This window comes from Numida meleagris, chromosome Z (genome assembly GCF_002078875.1).
Source record: "Numida meleagris isolate 19003 breed g44 Domestic line chromosome Z, NumMel1.0, whole genome shotgun sequence".
NCBI classification, from domain to species: domain Eukaryota; kingdom Metazoa; phylum Chordata; class Aves; order Galliformes; family Numididae; genus Numida; species Numida meleagris.
The window spans coordinates 45,317,544-45,338,157 of NC_034438.1; the positions used below are offsets into that span (position 1 = coordinate 45,317,544).

Consider the following 20,614-nt stretch of genomic DNA (forward strand, 5'->3'; position numbering starts at 1 on the left):
TCTGGAAAAGAACCTTTTTCATGAAATGGCTATGATGACTCTTTGTTGAATAAAAATCTCTATTACATACACATTATGCCCTTTACAGTTTGCATTCAATATTAGTTCTGTATTAGTTCAAATAGTGATGATCAAGACCATATTTCTAACTCTTTTGGCTACCAGGAACATCTGGCATGTGTGAGCACAGTGAAGCCTTTTCAAAACACTCTTGCTTGTTCTATTATCATTCTAGGCAAAAAGAAGTTGTGGGTAAGTTTTAGCAAGTCTAGCACAGAATATTTTTGGAAATTAAAAATACACATTTTTACTGGAAAAAATACCAAGAAATTGATGTTCATCTGCCTAAACAAAATTACTTCTCCCAATAAGGTAAGTCTGATGTCCACAGCTGTTTTTAAGTTATGACAAAGGAGCTTGTTCTGTGACTGTAAAACAGAATAATACTCTTTGAATTAACAAAACACACAAATGTAGCCACATATAGGGTTAGCTATACCATAAAATTGATGATGTGCAGCGGGAGCCTGGATTAGCAAAACATTCCCACAGTCAGCAAACCTCACTGAAGTGATTTATTAACAGCTAAAGTAGCTCTGAGATGGTAGGTAGTATAGTCCAGAGAATAAAACCACTGAACAAGTAAAAATGACAGAACAGATCTCCAGTTCCTGGCTATAGTATTGACTGACTGTCTGACCTCGAACCAATCAATTCCCCTTTCTCCACTTTAATTTCCTTAACACTAATCAGCAACTCACTTTAAAAAAAACATTTTAAAACTGACAGATAAAAATGTAGGCAATGCAAATCAGAATATCATTATTACCAAGAACATCAGAAAAGAGTGTCTTAAAAGTATGATTAGACTTTCCAAAAGTTAGAAGTCTTTTACTATGTAATAAAGTTGCATGAAATTTAAAAATCTCTGGTCAAACACACTGGCTGCTAAAGACATCTCCATGCTACTGTCTCGACTGCTTTAACTAAGACCTCATTTGCCTGAATTCAGAACTCTCCTGACTCTTCTCATGAAGGCTCACAAGGGAAAGAATGACAAATGAGAGGAAAGAGATGTTAAATTCTTTAATTTGTAGTATCCTGCTGTTGAGACGCACCTTCCAAATTAAGAAGTGCAGCCTAGGGGAACAAACTGAAACAACTGTCTAATTTTCTGTATTTGCCCATTAAGTTGAGGCAACAGATTTGAAGATCAGATGTGGGAGAACAGCCAATTTTGTCAAACTATGGCATAGAAATTCTCACTCTCCTGGCAGTGCCAGTGCTTTAGGCTTTAAAGAATTCAAAGCTTCTCCAAGCTGCTGTAGAAGATGCAGACACTGCAACTGATTCAAGAGTCAAGGAACAGATGAGAGGTCACTCAGCAACATCATGCTTCCAGTAGTACACAATTGCTCAATTATTTTTGGACAGTGAAAGAGTACATTCAGATGCAAGAAGGTCTGCTTCCCTTTAGTCCTGTTCAACAACCCAATGTACAACTTATGATACCTGGCCATTCTTCATGTCTTGGCATAATTCACTCTTTCCTGCTACTCAAACTTTTCTAGACTCTTTGCCCATCAACACAATCATTGCAGTTAAAATCAGTCTGAGTCTGACAAATTCCCCTCCAGTCTTCCATCCCAGAGATGTTTTCTGATGAATTAATGGAAATTTTATTACAGATAGTATTATTTGATTTTGTTACTTTTTGTGTCTTCCAGGGCAGTTCCAAGGAACCTGAGCAAAGGACTAACACTCAGCTAATACGAGAATGTGTAAAAACTGATCCTCAGACAACATTCCATGATGCAGACAGAGCAATGATAAATAGTAGAAGGGGGAACAGGTTAACAAGTGAAGTGTGTGGTTTTTTTTTAATTAAAGGTAGGGGATTAAGTAGCAAAAGTAGCAAAAAACCCTATGTTTGTAGACAATCTGGATTTCACCATCTCCTGCTTCTAGCATGTAATTGGCTCTCTGGAAAATTTCCAGCTTTTTTCAGCTTTGGACAACTGAAATTTAGATACTGGACTACTTAGAATATAACCTAATTTTACAAAATGCATATAACCCCAATTAACACTGCCCTGAATTAACAGTGTAAGGCCATAAAGTATTCAATTACAAATACAAATACAAATACAAAAGTATTCTAATATACACAATCAAATAAAGTTTATTTGGAAGGGACATCCAAAGATCATCCTGTTCAAACTCCATTGCAGAAGTGGTGCTGAGCCCAACCCTAGACCAGCTGAATCATCATTCTCTCCTTCTCTTTGGAAAATGGCACTGTTCAATCAAGATGCATCTTCCTGTGCCACCACAGAGAGCCTAAACCACAACAGCACCTGCCTGGGAGGAAGGAAGTAAGTTGGAGGCATGCGTCCTTCTGAATATGTGAACTGCCTGATAGCGTTATAATGAATCACAGATCTGAGATCACACTCCTGTGTCAGCAAAGTGTGTACTGTGCACTCTATGTACATAGGGCACACAGTAAGACATACTTGTTCTAGATCCATTACAAGAAAGTATAACACAGTGATGTGATTAATGTCATGCTGATCCAGTTCTGAATCATCTAGATATGCTTTTGTTTTTTGAACAAATGTATCTGCAGGCCTGTGAATGCTGCCCTCAAATGAATACACATGGAAAGAGGCATCTAATCTACAGTCAAAGAAGAAAGAGGAGAGTGACTATGTAATTTTGGATGTTTACCAGCTGCAACTGTTGTCTTCCATATCTTTAACAACACCTTATTCTCAACATTTCAGCCTCTAATAAGACTTTCAATTAACTTCCATCTTCTAAATCTGGAAAGATGCCTCAAGTTTCACTCATTCTCATTCAAAATTAAAGTCTTGTCATGGTTTTGTGATTTTCGGTTATTGGTATCCCACATCATAACATCATGTAGTGGATATACCTGCTTCTCAGAAGAGAAGGACTACTACAGTCCCCACGGTACTTTGCTCCTCTGTTACCATTTCCAGCCGGAGGGAAAAGATAAAAGCTCGCAGTATAAAAACTTGCAGATCACGAGACCTCGTCCCTTTTTCCACCCGTCTCTCATCTTGGCAGCACCTCGCTCTCCAGCCGTCTTATCGTCGGTAGTAGAGTAAGGCCTACCTTGATTTTGGGACATTGTCTCTCTCTGTATTGGATTTATCAGCTTAAATTGTAATTATATTGTATTACAGTGTGTTGTTTTGCATTCCGATATCTTATTTAGTAAATTAGTTTGTTTCTCCTCAGATTGATGCTGCTGTTCTTTGCTCTCAGGGTTATCTCCTTACCCTTTTCCCCTTTTCCTTTTCCCGGGGCGTGGACCCGTGGATCCCCCGTCCCCTTTGTCAAGGAACCGGGCCGAACGCCTGTAAACCATTGACAAGTCTATGTTGATGATCTATCAACTCTTTTAATCAATCCTTCATCCATAATGTTCATACTATGCCATTCCCTGTTTTTTAATGCTCGTCCTTCTATAGTATTACCTTGTGATAAGTATAGCTGCATCAACTGACGACATGTCTTCTCCCCAGCTTGTTGACATTTCTAAGTGTATATCATTCTTCTTGCCGAACTCTTCATGTTGCCATTTACAAAAGCTTTCCAGCATTTTTTCCCCATGATGCCCAATATACATATCTGCCTAGAAATAAAAATACAGATTCTGTTAAAATTGTGATTCTGTAAAATATAATTAAGGACTTTTTTTTAACTGAATTTGCAAAAATATACTCCTTTTCATGTCACAGTGTACGCATGAATTCTGCTTCTGAATTTAATGTTATCCTTCCATGTTAAACATGCAGATGAAGACACTGTACTGAGTACAGACAATCTGTTCATCTAAATTCTTGTCCCCTTTACTCAGTATTTTTTTACTATTGATTTAGAAGAAAAGATTAGTGATGAATCTGAACATTAAATCAGATTTCACTCACTGAGAAGTCACAAAGTAAAGAAATACTTTCTTTTTCACTTGAAAAACGTAATATTTTAAAATTTGAAAGACGGATAAGGAGATTTCTTTTTCTTATGAACTAATTAAAATATGAAAGGATTCCCATATTTCATAGAAATGACATCACAGCACCTTTCATTTGTTGACTGGTTGTCTGACAAAGAACATTAACTCTCCTACTGTCCACCAGGTTTTAAAAAGTTTTGAACTGAGTTATGTGAATATACAAAAAGCAGTATATAAGCAGATTTTGTAAAGAAATACCTGGTTTCCATAGGAAATTTTAAATTTTCTGACTGACTTTCATCTGCAAGCACAGAATTTTCTATATGTACAGCATATAGATTAGCAAAAATTTGATCTTTAATAGGGTTGTCAAGCACTGTAAATAAATACATAAATAAATGCACAAAAGCTAACTGAGAAAAGCTGTCATCCATTAAAATAAATGAATATTACAAGCCTCCACAGAGCAACAAGCTGAAGTACCAATACCCTCTACAGACTAAAACAAAGATGATGCATACTTACTGGAGTCTCATGAAGGAGGACAAGCTTAGTAACCCGAAGATTAACCTGTAGTCCAAGGCTCTTGTGCTGGAAAAGGTTAAAAACCTAAGGGAAAAAAAAATGGTAAAAAAAAATAGGCACTTGTTTTGAACACAACACATTGTAGACTAAAAATATCAAAACTCAGAGAAACTAAAAAATTCTAATATTGAAGTATGGTTGCTTTTATTTTCTGTAACTTCAGCAAAGACTAATGCTAATGTATTTTGTTATTCTTCTGAAAGGAAAATAGAGCTTAGGCAATATTGCTTCTGAGAGATCATTTCACACCGACAGTGGTCATAACCACATTATGAAGTTTAGCCAGTTTCTCCACATACTTGCACATGCATATAAAGTTATTCACGTGAAAATTCTTATTCATTTAAAAGCAAGACCATGGAAATAACCCTTCTTCTCCTGCAAAATAGTTTTTTATTTATTCTTCAGTTTATGCTCCTTCAGAATATTCTTTCCTTGTACATGACAGATTCTAGTATTTGCTGCATTTTATGCAGTGCAGCTGGGAGGAGTTGTAATCAACTGAGTGCCTTAACTTTTTTTTCTTATTCACTGTGATGATCACATAATCCTTCTAAATGACAACACTGTATTTTCATAGCAATCAGAGATCATGAGAAATCATTCAATACCTCAGCTTTCCAGTAATATCATGATCTTCTATCCAGAAAATCACCTTGGCCAGATCCCATTTTCTGGTTTCATTGCTGAAGATATAAGACCAGATGGTACAAACTGATGTGCAGCATCATGCTTTTATGTCGAAAAAATTATATGGATTAAATCCTGACAGCCTGCTAATGATCATGTACTGTCTCTTTACAGATACTCCATCAGGATAACCAAATGGAGCAATGAAATAATTTCATTATGCTTGCACTGGTGGCAAAAGCCAAAACAAATTTTAAATTTCCTACCATATTTAAGATGGTTAGAATAAATCTTCTGGCAGCATCTGTTCCATGATACAAAACCATAGCTGGATCTGCTACCACAACTGTTTCTATATTGTACTCCTGAGGTAATTTGTAAGAGTATCGTTTTCCTCTTCCACTTTCTGATACTTTCTGATTCTTGGATTTTCTTTTATCTGTAACATAAAAACATTGCTTGAGAAATTCATCTTTCAAAGTACCTCTCAGATACTTTAAGGATTTGCTGTAATTAGAGCATTACACTGATTGTGTGCAGTGTAATACTCATGAATGCTAATACATGCTTATTTAGCACTGCCAGTACAATTAGGCTGAGACTGAAGGCCTGGATGTTGGTTCACATGGGGGAAACAGGATTGTCATTCAGCTGCTCAGATAAAGTCAGTCAGATTCTGTTTAACAGAAATGTAGTCTGACTGAGACTGGAGAATCACTAACTGTTTATTTGCATAAATCATAAAGAAAACATACTGATGCAGCCAATGTATCTCAGCATAACAGATAATTACAGATTTGTCACAAACTCAGTAGCAAGAAAATATACAGAAAACACTGATTTGTAAAGATGAAAAAAGAGACTATTTCAGATGAATCATGTCAGGAATATGTAGGAAAAAATATGTTTGTTTTTTGTGTTTTGTTTTGTTTGTTTGTTTTAAAGCTACAATAACAGGATTTCAAAGTCCTTGCTGCTGTCCCTATAAGTAGCTGAAATAATTTTTTAAAAAAAGCATATTATCTCCAGAAATAAAAGATTTGCTTTTTGATTTCGTAAATAGAAATAATAGATAAATCCATAAACAATCTAAAACTAAATTTTAACCTCCCACCTTTTGGTCCTTCAAGCAACTTACTTAGCCTTAGATGGATAGTTAGCCCCCTGCTATACTTGTGTTTGCTATGTGGATCTGGAGCCTAGTGTACAAAACAAAACATCATACTTGCTTTTTTCATGCTTTTGGTAACTGCTTTTAATGAAACTATAGTACCAAGTATCAGTATTTTTGCCAAGAAAACACACCCTAGAAGCCATACAACTATGAATTACTGCACAAGCATTTAAGGCTGCATGAGTAGGCTAAGGTTCTGAGTTTAAATAGTAAATTCATTTGGATTAGAAAAGATTTGTCATGAATCATTTGGTCAATACCATCTTCCTCCTAGGAGCAGTGATTGATTCCAGTATATCTTCCAACAACATCACTTATTCATTATTCACTTCTTTCTCACTAACAGCAGATATTGGTTAAAAAGTTTTAATTTGGTATCAGCATGGATATTCTGAGAAGTCTGCTAATATTCTTCTCTAATATTTTAGCTAGAGATATAATTTTTGTTCAGAACTGACAGTAAGTAGCCCACTATTTAAAACAATATTTTGCTAAACACTAAGATCACTGTAGCCCCAGAAACTGCTGTATCCTCTATTTTTTGTGTTGTTGTGGATAAGAAGACTGCTCAGCTCCACAGACAAGCTGGCTGCAAGGGGAAGTGCCCCTCATTTCCTCAGATATCTGTTGGGTTAACAAACCAAAGGACAGTCTGTTCTTAGCCAGTCAACCTACTCCAAATTGCTGGCAAAATTCCCCATGATGTGAGATCTCATTTATCTGAAAATTTTAGCTCTTCTTCCAGAATCTTAAATAAATAGAATTTCTAATTTTTGTAGCAGTGGCATCCAAACAACTACTGTGATTACTTCCACCTAACAGACCATATGGGTTTTAGGCCAAAATACTTGATTATTCAAATATACATAAACAGGCAAAAATCACTAAGAATTGCTCATTAATGAAGGTATCATGCGTAAGAGATAACAATTTCTATAAAAAAGTGTCTGTATTGACACTGCATGTAGTACCATGATAAAATTCAGATTAACTGAAAAAAAAAATACACTGCTTCTTGGATGTAAAGATGCATAAATTCAGTTTATAAACTAAATTACACTGGAAAAATAAAAAATAAACATTACCAGAACTTTCTGATCAGTAAGACTTTGACTTGTGGTGCAATTATAAAAAACATTAAGATTTCCTATTAATTTATTACTTAAACTCACTATCTGGGACTGAAACAAAATCCAGAAATACTCCAGCACCCCAGCCAAGAAGACTAGAAACATTTGTAGAGAAACATAATAGAGAAAAAATAGCAATAAAATTATAACTTCCTCCTCTTAAAAAAAAAAACCCTGAAAATTCAGCCACTGAAGCAACAGATTGCCTAAAGTATCAGAGCTGACATTATGAAGAATTTATGACTACAGGACTGTGAGACACTTGCCAGTCCTCAGGCACAAGAGTATATCCTGAATACACTCAAGTCTGGCACAGATGAGAGAGCCTACCACCATCAACACCCAAGATTTCTTTTCCCACACAGAATTTGCAGTATTCTGAAGAATGAAATGGAAAGCAACAACTCAAGCAGCACCAGTATCCTCTAGCGCAACCTCAGAAATCTAGACCTACAACTAAGATCATTTATGCATATCATTTCATGATTATCAGATGGAAACTGCATTTAGGGCAAGAACTAACACAGCTCTCGCAGCTGACAGCCCATTCTGCGTCCCATAAAGTCAAACTTCTGCTTTTGATCTAGCAAAACTTGCTGACTTTTTCCTACAAAAATAGCCTCACTTTAAGAGCACAATCTGATTGTAACTCAGAAGAACTGCATATTGCTTATTGTCAGAAAAGAGAAGAAGAGGCTTCCAGTCTCTCAGACACAGAAAGGATTCAAAATTCACGTCTACTGTATCTTGTGCAAGCAGTCTCACTCATCGGTTTGCATGAAACAGAACAACAATTTAAGATTATTTTCTCTCCCTAGAGTATCTTTGCCATGACCCAGCTACATTGTACAAACAACTTAAGTCTGGAACAAGAGCTTTATACTAGGCAGAAGGAAAAGAGCCTAGTTTCTCAATGCAGATATTTGCTCTAGTAGCAACTGCTTTTCTCATGAATCCTGTGCAACAGATCTGTGAGCTGGTTTGATTTGATAGGTATCGTGGACCATGTGCTGCAGAAAGGTGCAGAGTTTGAGGTCTGTGTATGTGCAACTGGCTCATGTAAGTAAGTAAATCATACACATCTTCAATGAAAAGATACACACACATATTCCCACAAATTCAGAAAGCAAATGTTTTTATCAGTCCTATTCTCTCCCTCCACAAATTAGCAAGAAAAAAACAGCCCATTCACAAAACAAACTTTTTTGCACTCCTCAGACAACTTTGGCTGTGCAGTATCTTTCAGTCCAGATCACAACAGCTACAGACAACAAACAATACCTTCATTGATTGCCCCCCCTAGTTCTGCATGAAAAGCCATTATATCCAATAGCAATCCTTCAGTACCCCCAGCAAAGACATTCCTTCTAACAATCACAATTCATCATTGGCAATATATATTTGCTTGATATGTATGTAGCCAGTCTTTGAGATCAAGTTGGCTTAAAACCAGCAGCAAAAATACCTGACCGAGAGCATCTTCTCTGACACACCAGTACTGTAGAAGCAAGAGATTCTGTTGTAAGATATTGATGAGAAGTAACCATATGGAAGACAATAGTTACATTGTGTTGGACAGCCACAATTCTCTCCAAGGCAACTGTTTAAGACCTGAATATCAGAGCATCAGAGTGCTCCATGAATCTGCTGTTTTATCTTCATTAACATACTTACTCGAGGATTTGATTTTAAATTCTCAAATTTTGCTTTAAAAGATTACTTTGTTGGTGGTGTTTTTTTTATTCTCTCCTTTCTGCAATCCACTTTAAGGCTGTTACCATATCATGAATTTTTTGGTGATGTTAGCAGTGCTAACTACCTTCACACAAGCAAACTGCTCCTAGCATAGGCACCACTTTTATCAATATAGTTTACAGCAGCTCCACTACGTAACACAACCTGTAACATCAAAAGGAGGGACTAGTCTTGCTAGTATAACAGAGCTAGTTAGAAACTGCAGACATCTAAAGCCTCCTGGAAATAAGGTTATGCCAGCAGATGCTAATCATTTATGCACAGTTTTAACTATTATCAAATTCCAGACTGGTAGTAGAGATAATGAAACCTACTTCAAACAAATATTTGAATCTCTGTTGACAGACTATTTGCACTAAGTCAGAGCCTTGGGCTCTGGATTACTGGAACAGAATAAGCTGACTTTTCCGTGTTAGAGGACAAGAGAAAGTGAAAGGCTGACTGCTAATGAACTTGACAGAAAAATAATTTCCTTACAGATGAGTCTGCATCTTTATTCATTTTCATACATACCATGAATTGCCATATAGCAGATGCCTCTCTCATGTTTGCTTTATGCAAGCACACACATCATGCACACTTTGTTTTCTCTGTTTCTCTCATCCTTAAACACATTGCAGGCACATGTGCTCTAATTCCCTTATTATCATTAATGATGATCATAAGAATTTCATAAGAATAACCATCTTTACATTATTTGAACTTCTGCTGATAAAGAAAACTTTGGCTTTAGATAAGCAGTGGCAATGCAACACAATGCCTATAAGAGAGATATAGATCCAGAGGAAGTTACTCGGCATTTACCTAGCTCCTTGTATTAACCGCAAAAAGAGCCCTCCTTTGCTAATTCATCTTTCATTTCAACCATTGGATAGAAGACTAATTATAAGAAAAACAGACTAGAAGCAAACTAGAAAAAATCTGTCACATCTATTCAGTGACCATAGAAAACAGACAAAGCACTAGAAATGTTCAGGAAGAACCACATTGCCACAGAACAGTTCAGACTAGAAGAGACTTCCAGAAGTCAGCTAGGCCAACCCTCTGCTCTAAGCAGGGCAAAAAAAAAATCAGGTCTTTTAGGATCTATTTCCAGCTGCATTTTATAAATCATGGAGGATGCGGAGCCCACAGACTCTCTGCACAATATCTTCTATCCTTGCTGAGATTTTTTTTTGCTTATGCACAATTGAAACTTCCCAGAATGAAAATTACAACTGTTGTGTTTCATCCTGTCATAGCACACCTCTAAGGAAAGCCTGGATCCGTCTTCTATCTACAGCCCCTTTCAGCACCAGAAGATTGCACCTGCATCTACCCTTTCTTCACCAGGTTGAAAGAACAACTTCTTTGAAGTGAAATTTCCTTTTGCCTCATCCCAAATGACATACAATCAATATTCCTACCCACATCACTGATCCTCTGCTATTTCTTTCCAGTTTGTCAATATTTCTTTTTTATAAGGTTAAGAGACTTGGGAAAAAAAAAAAAAAAACCTATAAATTTGCAAACTTATTCTGGTTTATTTCTTGAAAAAAAAATCTAATTTCCTACATTATCATTAAAAATATCCTCAGCCCATGTCTTTTCCCCTTTGAAGAAGAGAAGCTGACAATTAAGCAGGAACAACAGAGTATGATTTTCCACAAAAGCCCTTTTCTCCTTTACACTGAACATTACTAAGTGATCATTAAGTGCAAAACTTTTTTTGAAGCCCTTCTACTTGAAAAACTGTTTCTACTACCCATTAAGGAAGTTGAATTTCACATTTATTTTAAGCGACAATCATAAAAGATGAACACTGTTACAAAGGTCATTTCATTTCAGTGTCTTGACTCACAGGAACATTCAAGGCAACTTCAATGATCTGTGCTCATGTTCTAAAACTGAATATTAAGTACAAGCACAGCACATATTAAGTAAATCAGCAACTACTAAGACAACAGACTGGGCCAAAAAGTAGGTTGTAGTTGTTAGACTGAAATAAAAAATGGCCCCAAATATTCTGCTTTTAAATATAACAGATCATTGTACTTGTCTATGCCTCAACAGACAATTCCGTCTTCTGACAGGTGAAACTGCAGTCTCAGCATGCCACCCTGAAGTTCACCATAAGTTACTACTGCAAGAATAACCAAAAATTCTTTTGTTGGTTTTTAACTACTGTCTACAGATCTTCAATACATGTCCACTTCATTAAGTCTGTTCAGTAAGATTTGTGTATTACCTGTAACAACACCACAGTACTGATTCTGAGAAGTTGGTTTTTCAGTAATTTTCTCCTCTATGGACCTTTTTCGTCTGTACACCCTGTGTGCATGACCTGTCACAGCCAAAGTGTGATTGAGTGGCTCAATAAATATGAAGTCCTCATTAATCTGTATAAACCCCATCTGCAAAGGAAAACAAAAGGAACACAAGATAAGAATTTAAGAAGCTATGTAATCATGCACACAGTTCACAGAACCAAAAAAAAAAAAAAAAAAAAAAAAAACCACACACACAAACAAAACCTACTCCATTTAAGAAAACTCTTTGTTTTAGTAACCTTACTAGCAAGGTAACTACCTTTATATTTTACAAGAATTTTTTCTTGAGTGAATTGGAATAAATTTTATTTATTTCAAGAAAAATTGTGGGTGGGTGGCTACATGCCAGTAGTAGATGCACAGTAAAAAATCTGGAATGTTAAAAGCTTGCTTTGGGAGACCCATTGGGTCATTTAAATATGTACGGTATGTACACAAAAGCCTATACACTACTTTAATAACTCAGTGCGTTGTCACATTTTTTATAACTATATTAAATGAAATAGCAGGAATAATTTGAGGAGTATGAATACATCCTGAACAGCTATGAAACTCTAAAAGTCTTATTATGACACTCTTTTTGCACATTTTCAACTTAAATTAGTAAATAAATAATTAAGTACATATATACAAAGACAGCAATCCCAGCTGAATGCCAACAGCTGAAACAAACAACAACAACAACAACAACAACAACAAAAAACCACCATTCTACTATGACCATTTAGTTAGCTTTTTTTCCTTTCCCAACACATTTATGCACACAAACATACAGAAAAAAAATCTAATGTTCCAGATACATATCTACTGTTACAACATGTTGGCCAAAGTTAAATAAATTATAGATTTATCAAATAGATATAATATATTTATATAAATACCAGAGAACCCTAACACAGCTCAAATTGTTAAAATGCCGAAACATAAATTCCTACCAGAGTCACTAATACTGGGAGCATCAAAATGCTTTCCTTTTTTTTTCCCTCTGAGGATGTCATCAGCAGGACTGATGATGAACTTTCTCATTCTCTAAACTGAAAAATGTATGAAACAGTCTTACTACAATAAGAAAACATGGTGCATCTGGCTAAAAGAGGAAAAGACCTCTTCTGTATGTTTCCATGTAATACAAATGGACAGAAATAGTAAAGAATTTTGTTTCTTCTGGAATTATGTAGGTAGCATTGCCATACTGAACATTCTGACATGAAAAAATAGATTCCGATCCAAACAAGAAAACAAAATTAATTTTTGTGAGTTACAAAGTGTGACTTCCTTCAAACTTACCTGGGCATTATTTTTAAAACAGACAAGGAAACAGAGAAAAAACACAACAACCTTTTCTTTCTCCACTATCACATCAAATAAAAGGGAAAACATTTAGCCACACTAGCTGCAGAATCCAGGACAGATATTGGAAGTTCATTATGAACACTGTACAGAAAATTCTAAGTAGTTGGGTTCATTTGTATGGTGTTTTCCTACTTTTAAGGTCAGCTCATCTTGACCATGATCTATAAATATTACACAGAAGATTAACTACATACATATCATTTGGCACTTTCTGTACACCTACCAGCTGGCATTTCTACGTATCCTGAATAAAGTTATCCTGACATAACAATAACCTATGCTAATATTTAGCTATAAACAATAATGTTTTTTAAAGTATTATTTAAAAGCACAATTTTTAAATACATGTAAAATATAAACAACGTTTTGTCTGATTTTTACGTCTAATGCTCAACTTCACTTGGGCATAATTCTATGCATTTTATCAATCACAACTTATCTGTCATAATTCTTCTGTCTACATTCTCATTGTGAAATGAAAACAGAGCTTGAAGATGCTGTTATTCAGACTCTTGTTCATAGAATCATGGAATGGTTTGGGTTGGAAGAAATCTTTAAGATCATCTAGTTCAAACCCCCCTGCTATAGGCAGGGACACCTCCCACTAGACCACGTTGCTCAAAGTCCCATCCAGCCTGACCTTGAATTCCTCCAGGGAATTCAGTGCCCTCTCCAGGGGGCATTCTAGACCTTGCTGGTCAACCTGTTCCAGTGTCTCATCACCCTCACAGTAAAGAATTTCTTCATAATATCTACCCTCTTTCAGTTTAAAACCATTTCTCCTTGTCCTGTCACTACACGCCCTTATAAAAAGTGCCTCCCCATCTTTCCTGAAGGCTCCCTTCAGGTACTGAAAAGCCAGTATAAGGTCTGCTTGGATCCTTCCCTTCTGCAGGCTGAAGAGCCCCAGCTCTCTCAGACTGTCCTCATAGGGGAGGTGCTTCAGCCCTCTGATCATCTTTCTGGCCCTCCTCTGGACTAGATCCAAAAGAACAATGTCCTTGTGTTTGGAGGCCCCAGAACTGAATGCAGTACTCCAGGTGGGGTCTCAAGAAAGCAGAGTAGAGGGACAGACTCATCTCCCCTCAACCTGTTGGTCATGCTTCTCTAGATGCAACCCAGGATAGAGTTGGCCTTCTGGACTGCAAGTGCACATTGCTGGCTCTTGTTGAATCTCTCATCAGCCAAAACTCCCAAATCTTTCTCCTCAGGGCTGCTCTCAAGCCATTCTCCCCCCAACCTGTATGTGTGCTTGGGATTCCCCCAGCCCAGGTGCAGGACCTTAAATGTGGCCTTGTTGAACTTCATGCCACACTGCCAATTTGGCAACCAGAATGCTTTGCACAAGTCCAGGTAGATTACGTCAATTGCTCTTTATGCACTGATGCTGTAACTCCATCATAAAAGGCCACCAAGTTTGTCAGGCATGACGTGCCCTTGGTGAAGCCATGTTCATTACCACCAGTCACCTCATCCTTATTTTCCATGTGCCTTAGTAGGGCCTTCAGGAGGATCTGCTCCATGATCTTGCCAGACACTGAGGTGAGACTGACTGGCCTGTAGTTCCCTGGATTTTCTTTTTTTCCCTTCTTGAAAATGGGGGTTATGTTTCCCCTTTTCCAGTCAGTGGGAACTTCACCAGGCTGCCATGACCTTTCAAATATGATGGGTAGTGGCTTGGCAACTTCATCTGCCACTTCCCTTAGAACCCGTGGATGGATCTCGTCGGGTCCCATGGACTTGCCCACCTTCATGTTCTTTAGATCTTAGGTCTCAAACCTAATCTTCACTTACACCAGGCATATCTACCTTCTCCAAGTTCTTGCCATTGTTTTCTGCAGCTTGGGTGGTGTGGCTAGAGCTCCTGCCAGTGAAGACTGAGGCAAGGAAGTCTTTGAGCACCTCAGCTTTCTCAGTATCCCTGTATCCCAGTATCAGAGTCCAGGAGCTCCTTGTCAATCCACAGAGGCCTCCTGGCACTCATGCCAGCCTTCCTTTTTCATTTAGACATACTGAGAAGCTGTGCTGGGATCAGTGACATTTTGTGTTGGCTTTCAGCTGCATACATAAATGGAAAGTTAGCTCATTGGCAGAGAACTAAGAAAAGCATACCCAGACTCCTCAGCTGTAAATTAGAGAACTGATAACTGATGTAAATTTTATTTAATAAAATTATCTTCATTTATATTTATTAAATGGGTGATTTTCAGATAAATTTGAGTAACCAAATAATCTTTGTGTTCATTTTGGTTGCTTCCAAAAAAGCATCTCTATTTTTCCACCTCTTGAACAATTTCACAGGTAGAAAAGCAATGTTGAATGCCTATCCTTACATCTATATTTGTAGCTCTTCTTAATTATTACAAGTGGAATTAAGAACATCTTCTATAAACCTGAACACAACATAAGAGAACTTGAAAGCCAGGCATTTAAGAGTCACATTTTCCAAGTTTATTTGGATATTGGATGTGTCTAAATACAGAGTTTGGTCAAATTAAATGGCAAAACTTCTATGCCATGAAAATGTGTAATCAAACAAAGATTAAAAACTGTAAGAAATAATGTACAACTGAAGTAGAACTGAGTAGCTTTCTAAAGTGAGTTCTGAGGAACTGATCCATCCCACCAACTTCAGTGGAAGAAGCTATCAGTGCTGTAAGTGAAAAGCCCACCAGGATGGTGCATTTGTCCCATGCAAAAACAATGCAACATGATTTTTTTTTTCTCTGTTCATGTATTCCTTGTTTCTTACCTTGAGTAAAACAGAAGTCAAATGTAACTTATATTTCAGTTGCAGCTCAGGGCAATCTCATGTGGTAAAAATTACTTAGAGTTCTTCAGAAAGAACAAAATGAGTACTTGCTCTGCAACTTAATCTATGCAGTACAGTGAGAGCTTAAACATATGGAGCTGACTTCATTAAAAGGGCATATAGAAAGATGCATAGGTTGAAGAAAGGACAGTTTGAAATGGACACAAATCCACCACATATAGAGTGGACACTTCTTCATAAATAAAAGCTTTCTACAACGTGTGTTCATATATCAAGATTTTTCACTTTCTTAAAATAAAACAAATAAAATAAAACAAATAAACCAAAGCAAAAAAAAAAAAAGATATGTGGGAACACCAGTCCTTAAAGAAGACTAAAATTTTGCTTTATCTAAAATAAAAATAGGTGGCATCTAAAATACACCCATAATCACAGAAACAGAAGGCAGATTTCTTCTGAAGTAAGAAAATTGTTATTTTCTTTCATCCAACAGGAAATCTCCACAGATCAGAGATGAAGAATGAAAATATCTGCATATTCTCAGCAACCCCAACTGATTAAAGACACTATAAAAGAAACTTCTTTGTTACTTTATTTCAAGTATCTGCTACAACACTCACAATGTTCTTTTCTGCCCAGCACTCCTTTCCTAAAACTAGGACAAGTTCTTTTTTCCTATTTGGAGTATATACAAAGATTTGACATTCTGTCATGAATTTAGAGTAATTCTATTGTTTCTGCTAAAATTATATTACTGTGACAACATATACAAACATGAAATTGAAATTAATCTGTGAAGATCACCCTTACACATAGTCACCAGATTCCAGGTATAAGCCAGGAAATTTCTTGATTGGCAAATAACTTTTTAAATTCATATATGTATATTTCCTTGCATACCAATTCAGAGTAACAGCTTGTTATCATTCGAAGTTGATAATTTGAACATTATATTGTTTCCTGTAGAATTTACAGAACTAAGGCAGCAAAGAAAAGTAATTAAAACAAATATGCTTTCCTAAGAATAGGAATATCTTTAGAATTTGAGAAGGCTTAGGGTAAAGGTAACACTGTCAAAGAGGAGATACCAGAAGATAACTATGAAATAGTTACTTGCCAACATGTTGCGCTGTTTCCAACATAGAGTTACAAGGAAATAATCAAGGCAGACATCCTACTACAGACTTCAAAGTACCATCACGAATGTCAGAAGGCTGTTTCGCCTTTTTAAAGAAGCGGTGTACAAGTTCTGGACGATGAGTTCTCAGTGGTCTACGTACATGATAGTAGTTTCTAACCCTAATGCTTGACATATCAGAGCAAAACATTTCATTCCTTCTATGAAATTCACCTCTAGAGTGGATTGATATTAGCTGCCTGTCAGACATCCATCTAGTTGCTCTCTTTCCTTCCCTCTCCTGAAAAGAATGGAGAGATAAAAGGATGGAAGAAGCTCATGAGGCAAGATAAGGACAGGGAGAACGCTTGACAGTTAACATCATGAGCTAGTAGGTCCTGGAGAAAATTAATTTATTGCCGACCAAAGCAGATTTGGATAGTGAGTAACAAAGACTAATTAAAACAACACCTTCCCACCACATCCTGATTGGCATAGAGGAGAACGAGGGGTACAGTCTGCTACTTCCTCCTCCTCACACTTTATTCCTGAGTCAGTGTGGGTAAGCCCCATGAACTGTGGTCCTTCAGGACACACTACTTCCTGGTCACAATTTCCTTAAGAGCACATCCAGGTCCTCGACAGACTGTCACATGCTGGATACCACTCCACCATGGGCTTCTCCATGGGCTGCAGGGGTATCTCTGCTCCAGCACCTTGACCACCTTTTTCTCCTCTGGCTTTGCTCTTTGCCAGGCTTGTTCTCTCAATTTTTCCTTCCCTCCTCACACTGCCAAGAAGAGTTTTACCCCTTTCTAAAGACACTGTCACAGAGGCACCCGCCTGTGGCTTCTGGGCCCAGCTGTGCCCAGTGGCAGTGCCACTGGATCCAGCTGGGGCCAGCTGCGTCCCCCAGCCTCGCCTCATAGAGGAGCCCGGCAGGCCCTGGCCAGCATTTAGGTGCCTGCACCCAGTACAGACATTAAAAGAATATGATTTTAAAAATCTACGGAACAAGAGCAGAACTTGAAATAAACCACACTGCTCTTGCTGACAACACATGAAGCAATAAAGAATTAAATTCCCATCTCCTTCCTGTGGGTTTTTCCAGACATCTGCGAGTTTCCACCTACATAGAAGTTTCTGATAATGGTGTGTTCCCCAAAACAAACAGCAGATTCAAAATTTCCTAATTCTCATGTGAAATACGACTCTCCTGGTGTTACACCTTTCCTGCTTTCTGGCTGATTAGGTTTTTTTGTGTGTCTGTCTTTTTATGGATTCCATAAGCATCTCAAACTAGATTTCAGTAATGAATGGGCATAACATTGCCTTGTCATGATCTCAATAGAAGTCTTCCCCACAGTTCTCTCTCCAGTATCTTGTGAAGTGGACGCAAACAGTCAGTGTGCAAAGCTGTGCTTTTTCACACCCTCACCATGCTGCCTAAGGTAAACAGCAATGTTATAACAGGGAAAATTAACTCTCAGATGCAGAAAGTGTTTAATAAGGATATTGCAACCACCAGCACCAAAATATTAATGTGAGAGATGAATCAGAACTTCAGAACTCACAGAAATATTTATGTAATCTGTGGTATAAACGTGAAGGGATTTCCTCAAGATACACTTACAGAGACAATCCTTATTTTACTAGGTCAGTGCTTGCCAGTTTTAAAACATGTGGTAATCTAGGGATTTGTACTCTTCATAAAATGTCTCAGAAATTAAAGATTTTAGTAATGAGGCAAAACATTTAACATGCATATTGGTGTCCTGTTTGAAGCAGGTTTTAAAATTAAAGATTAAAATCAGTATAGTGACTCTAACAATGCTGTCAGGATTTGATTTTAGCTGAAAAATGACACAAATTAAAGTCTTTAACTCTTAATAAAGCAAGCTTAAGCAACTTTTCAAACTGTGTAAATAACAGTGTAAACACTCCGCACGTTCTTGCTATTCAAACAAGAGCTTTCAGTCTTTAAGTACATTCATTGCTGAGGAAACAATCCATAAGTGCCAGTGATTTCTTTTTCAGTCAAGTGCATTTCCAGGCTGTTTACAGCACACACATCATACTTCTCCTAGAGGTTTTCTCTGTCTGCCTTCTCCTTCCAAGCTGCTAGCTGCTGCACAGAATTAGGAGGAGTAACACTAGGGGGAGGGGTAGCATTATCTCTATTGATGGGCTTTCAGCTGCTGGTTTGACATGCAATCCAGTCCGTTCTGATCTTCTACGGGTAGGATCAGCCCTTATGCAAGTATGCATAATGTCACACCTTCCTTATAGCTCTGATAGAGGGAGAACATTCAGACTGTTTGACAGACACTATTGAGTTAGAAACACACTTTCAGGTACTACCCCCCAAATTTAATATCTGTAGAAACAATTTTTCCTTAGTTTTTTAACTCTTGTAAATCAGACTGGAAGTACAGGAGTTTAAGATAAACATTACCCTGAAACTTTGGGAAAATTACTCTCTACAGGATTCCTTTCTCATAGAGTTTAAGATGATGACTACTTATATCAAAACAAGCTGATGCTGCACATACAGAAGAATTTCTTTCTGCTAGAAATGAATGAAGTAATGGAATAGTGAGTGATGCATGCAGAATTGAGACAGGTTCACATATTTTGACACATCTCATGGGTGCTGTTTTTCACATATCTGTATCCAGCTGAGCAAGCATCTCTCAAGCAGAAAGTGGAGAATAAAGTGTAAATTGCTCACAGAATGGACACAAATCCAACAGAATCCGATTTGTTGAAAAGAAAATGAACTAAAGGAGACCAACAGATGGAGAAACTATAGATGCCAGGTATGCTTATAGGGATTTTGTTTTGTCCCTAAAACTACCATTTCCCCATTGACTCACTGCCAGCCAAATCCTAAGATGTTTGGCATTTCCTCAAGATTCCAAGTATCAAATTTACTAGCCAGAAATAAAATGTTTCCTTTTTTAGACCTAAGTCTCAGTAAACACATTAAAAATTACTTCTTTATTCATACAAGTGCTACTCAAATTTGTGATGATTTTTAAACTGTCCTCAAAGTGCAGAATGATATTTAAACAAAGTACAGCCTACTTAAGAAGTAACCATAAACAATCATTAGTTACCTGTACCATAAAAATATTTTAAAAGGCTGTGCAAGTGCAATAAATTATTTTTAACTTGTTTGAGATCAATCACAAGATGTTATCAGATATTTCAGATGTTTACATTTACTGAATGTAAATGTTTAAAATAGATTTTAGCATTTGTATCTTTTTATTGGAGACATTTGAAATACCTCCATTTCTCATGGTTTTTTAAAAGGGAAATCTTTCCAAAAAAATTACATAAAGTGCATCACTTTTCAGATGTTCCTTTCTCAAATTTTGATATCCTATTTCTGAAAGAAATTTTTCATGTAGCAAAGCTTCTAGACTGGCTGATCATTTGTTTAACTGTTAAAATTACTGATGAAGATAATATCTATATTAAATACATGCGAACAACTGCACAGGGTCAGAGGAAAGGTCCATACTGTAAATATCCTATCTCTGATAATACAAAGCAGCAGATGACAAGAAAGAACATAACAACAGAGCAAATATGTAGGGCATGCAGTTTCAGCCTCCATGGTAGCAGTTCCAATAGCTTTACAGTATGCACAGATTTTCAGTGAAGTGGAAAATAAATACAACAATTTGTTCATTTTCAAGATTACAATTAACAAAGAACTACTAAAGATTAATCTGCTACACATGAAGGATTAAAGTTCTAGAGTATTAAAAGAGCTGACTGGATATAAAAGTAAA

The 20,614-nt window shown here is 36.9% G+C and overlaps 1 protein-coding gene across 1 annotated transcript in view; it reads right to left on the minus strand.

The window, feature by feature from the left end:
* The window catches only part of ADAMTS19 (ADAM metallopeptidase with thrombospondin type 1 motif 19), a 161,603-nt gene that overhangs the window by 109,114 nt on the left and 31,875 nt on the right, over positions 1–20,614 (minus strand). Inside the window, exons 3-6 of the mRNA XM_021381171.1 lie at positions 11,487–11,652; positions 5,467–5,639; positions 4,511–4,594; positions 3,507–3,664 (exon numbers count right to left, since the gene is read on the minus strand). Coding sequence (XP_021236846.1) covers positions 3,507–3,664; positions 4,511–4,594; positions 5,467–5,639; positions 11,487–11,652 — 581 coding nt within the window. The remainder of the gene's footprint in view (positions 1–3,506; positions 3,665–4,510; positions 4,595–5,466; positions 5,640–11,486; positions 11,653–20,614) is intronic.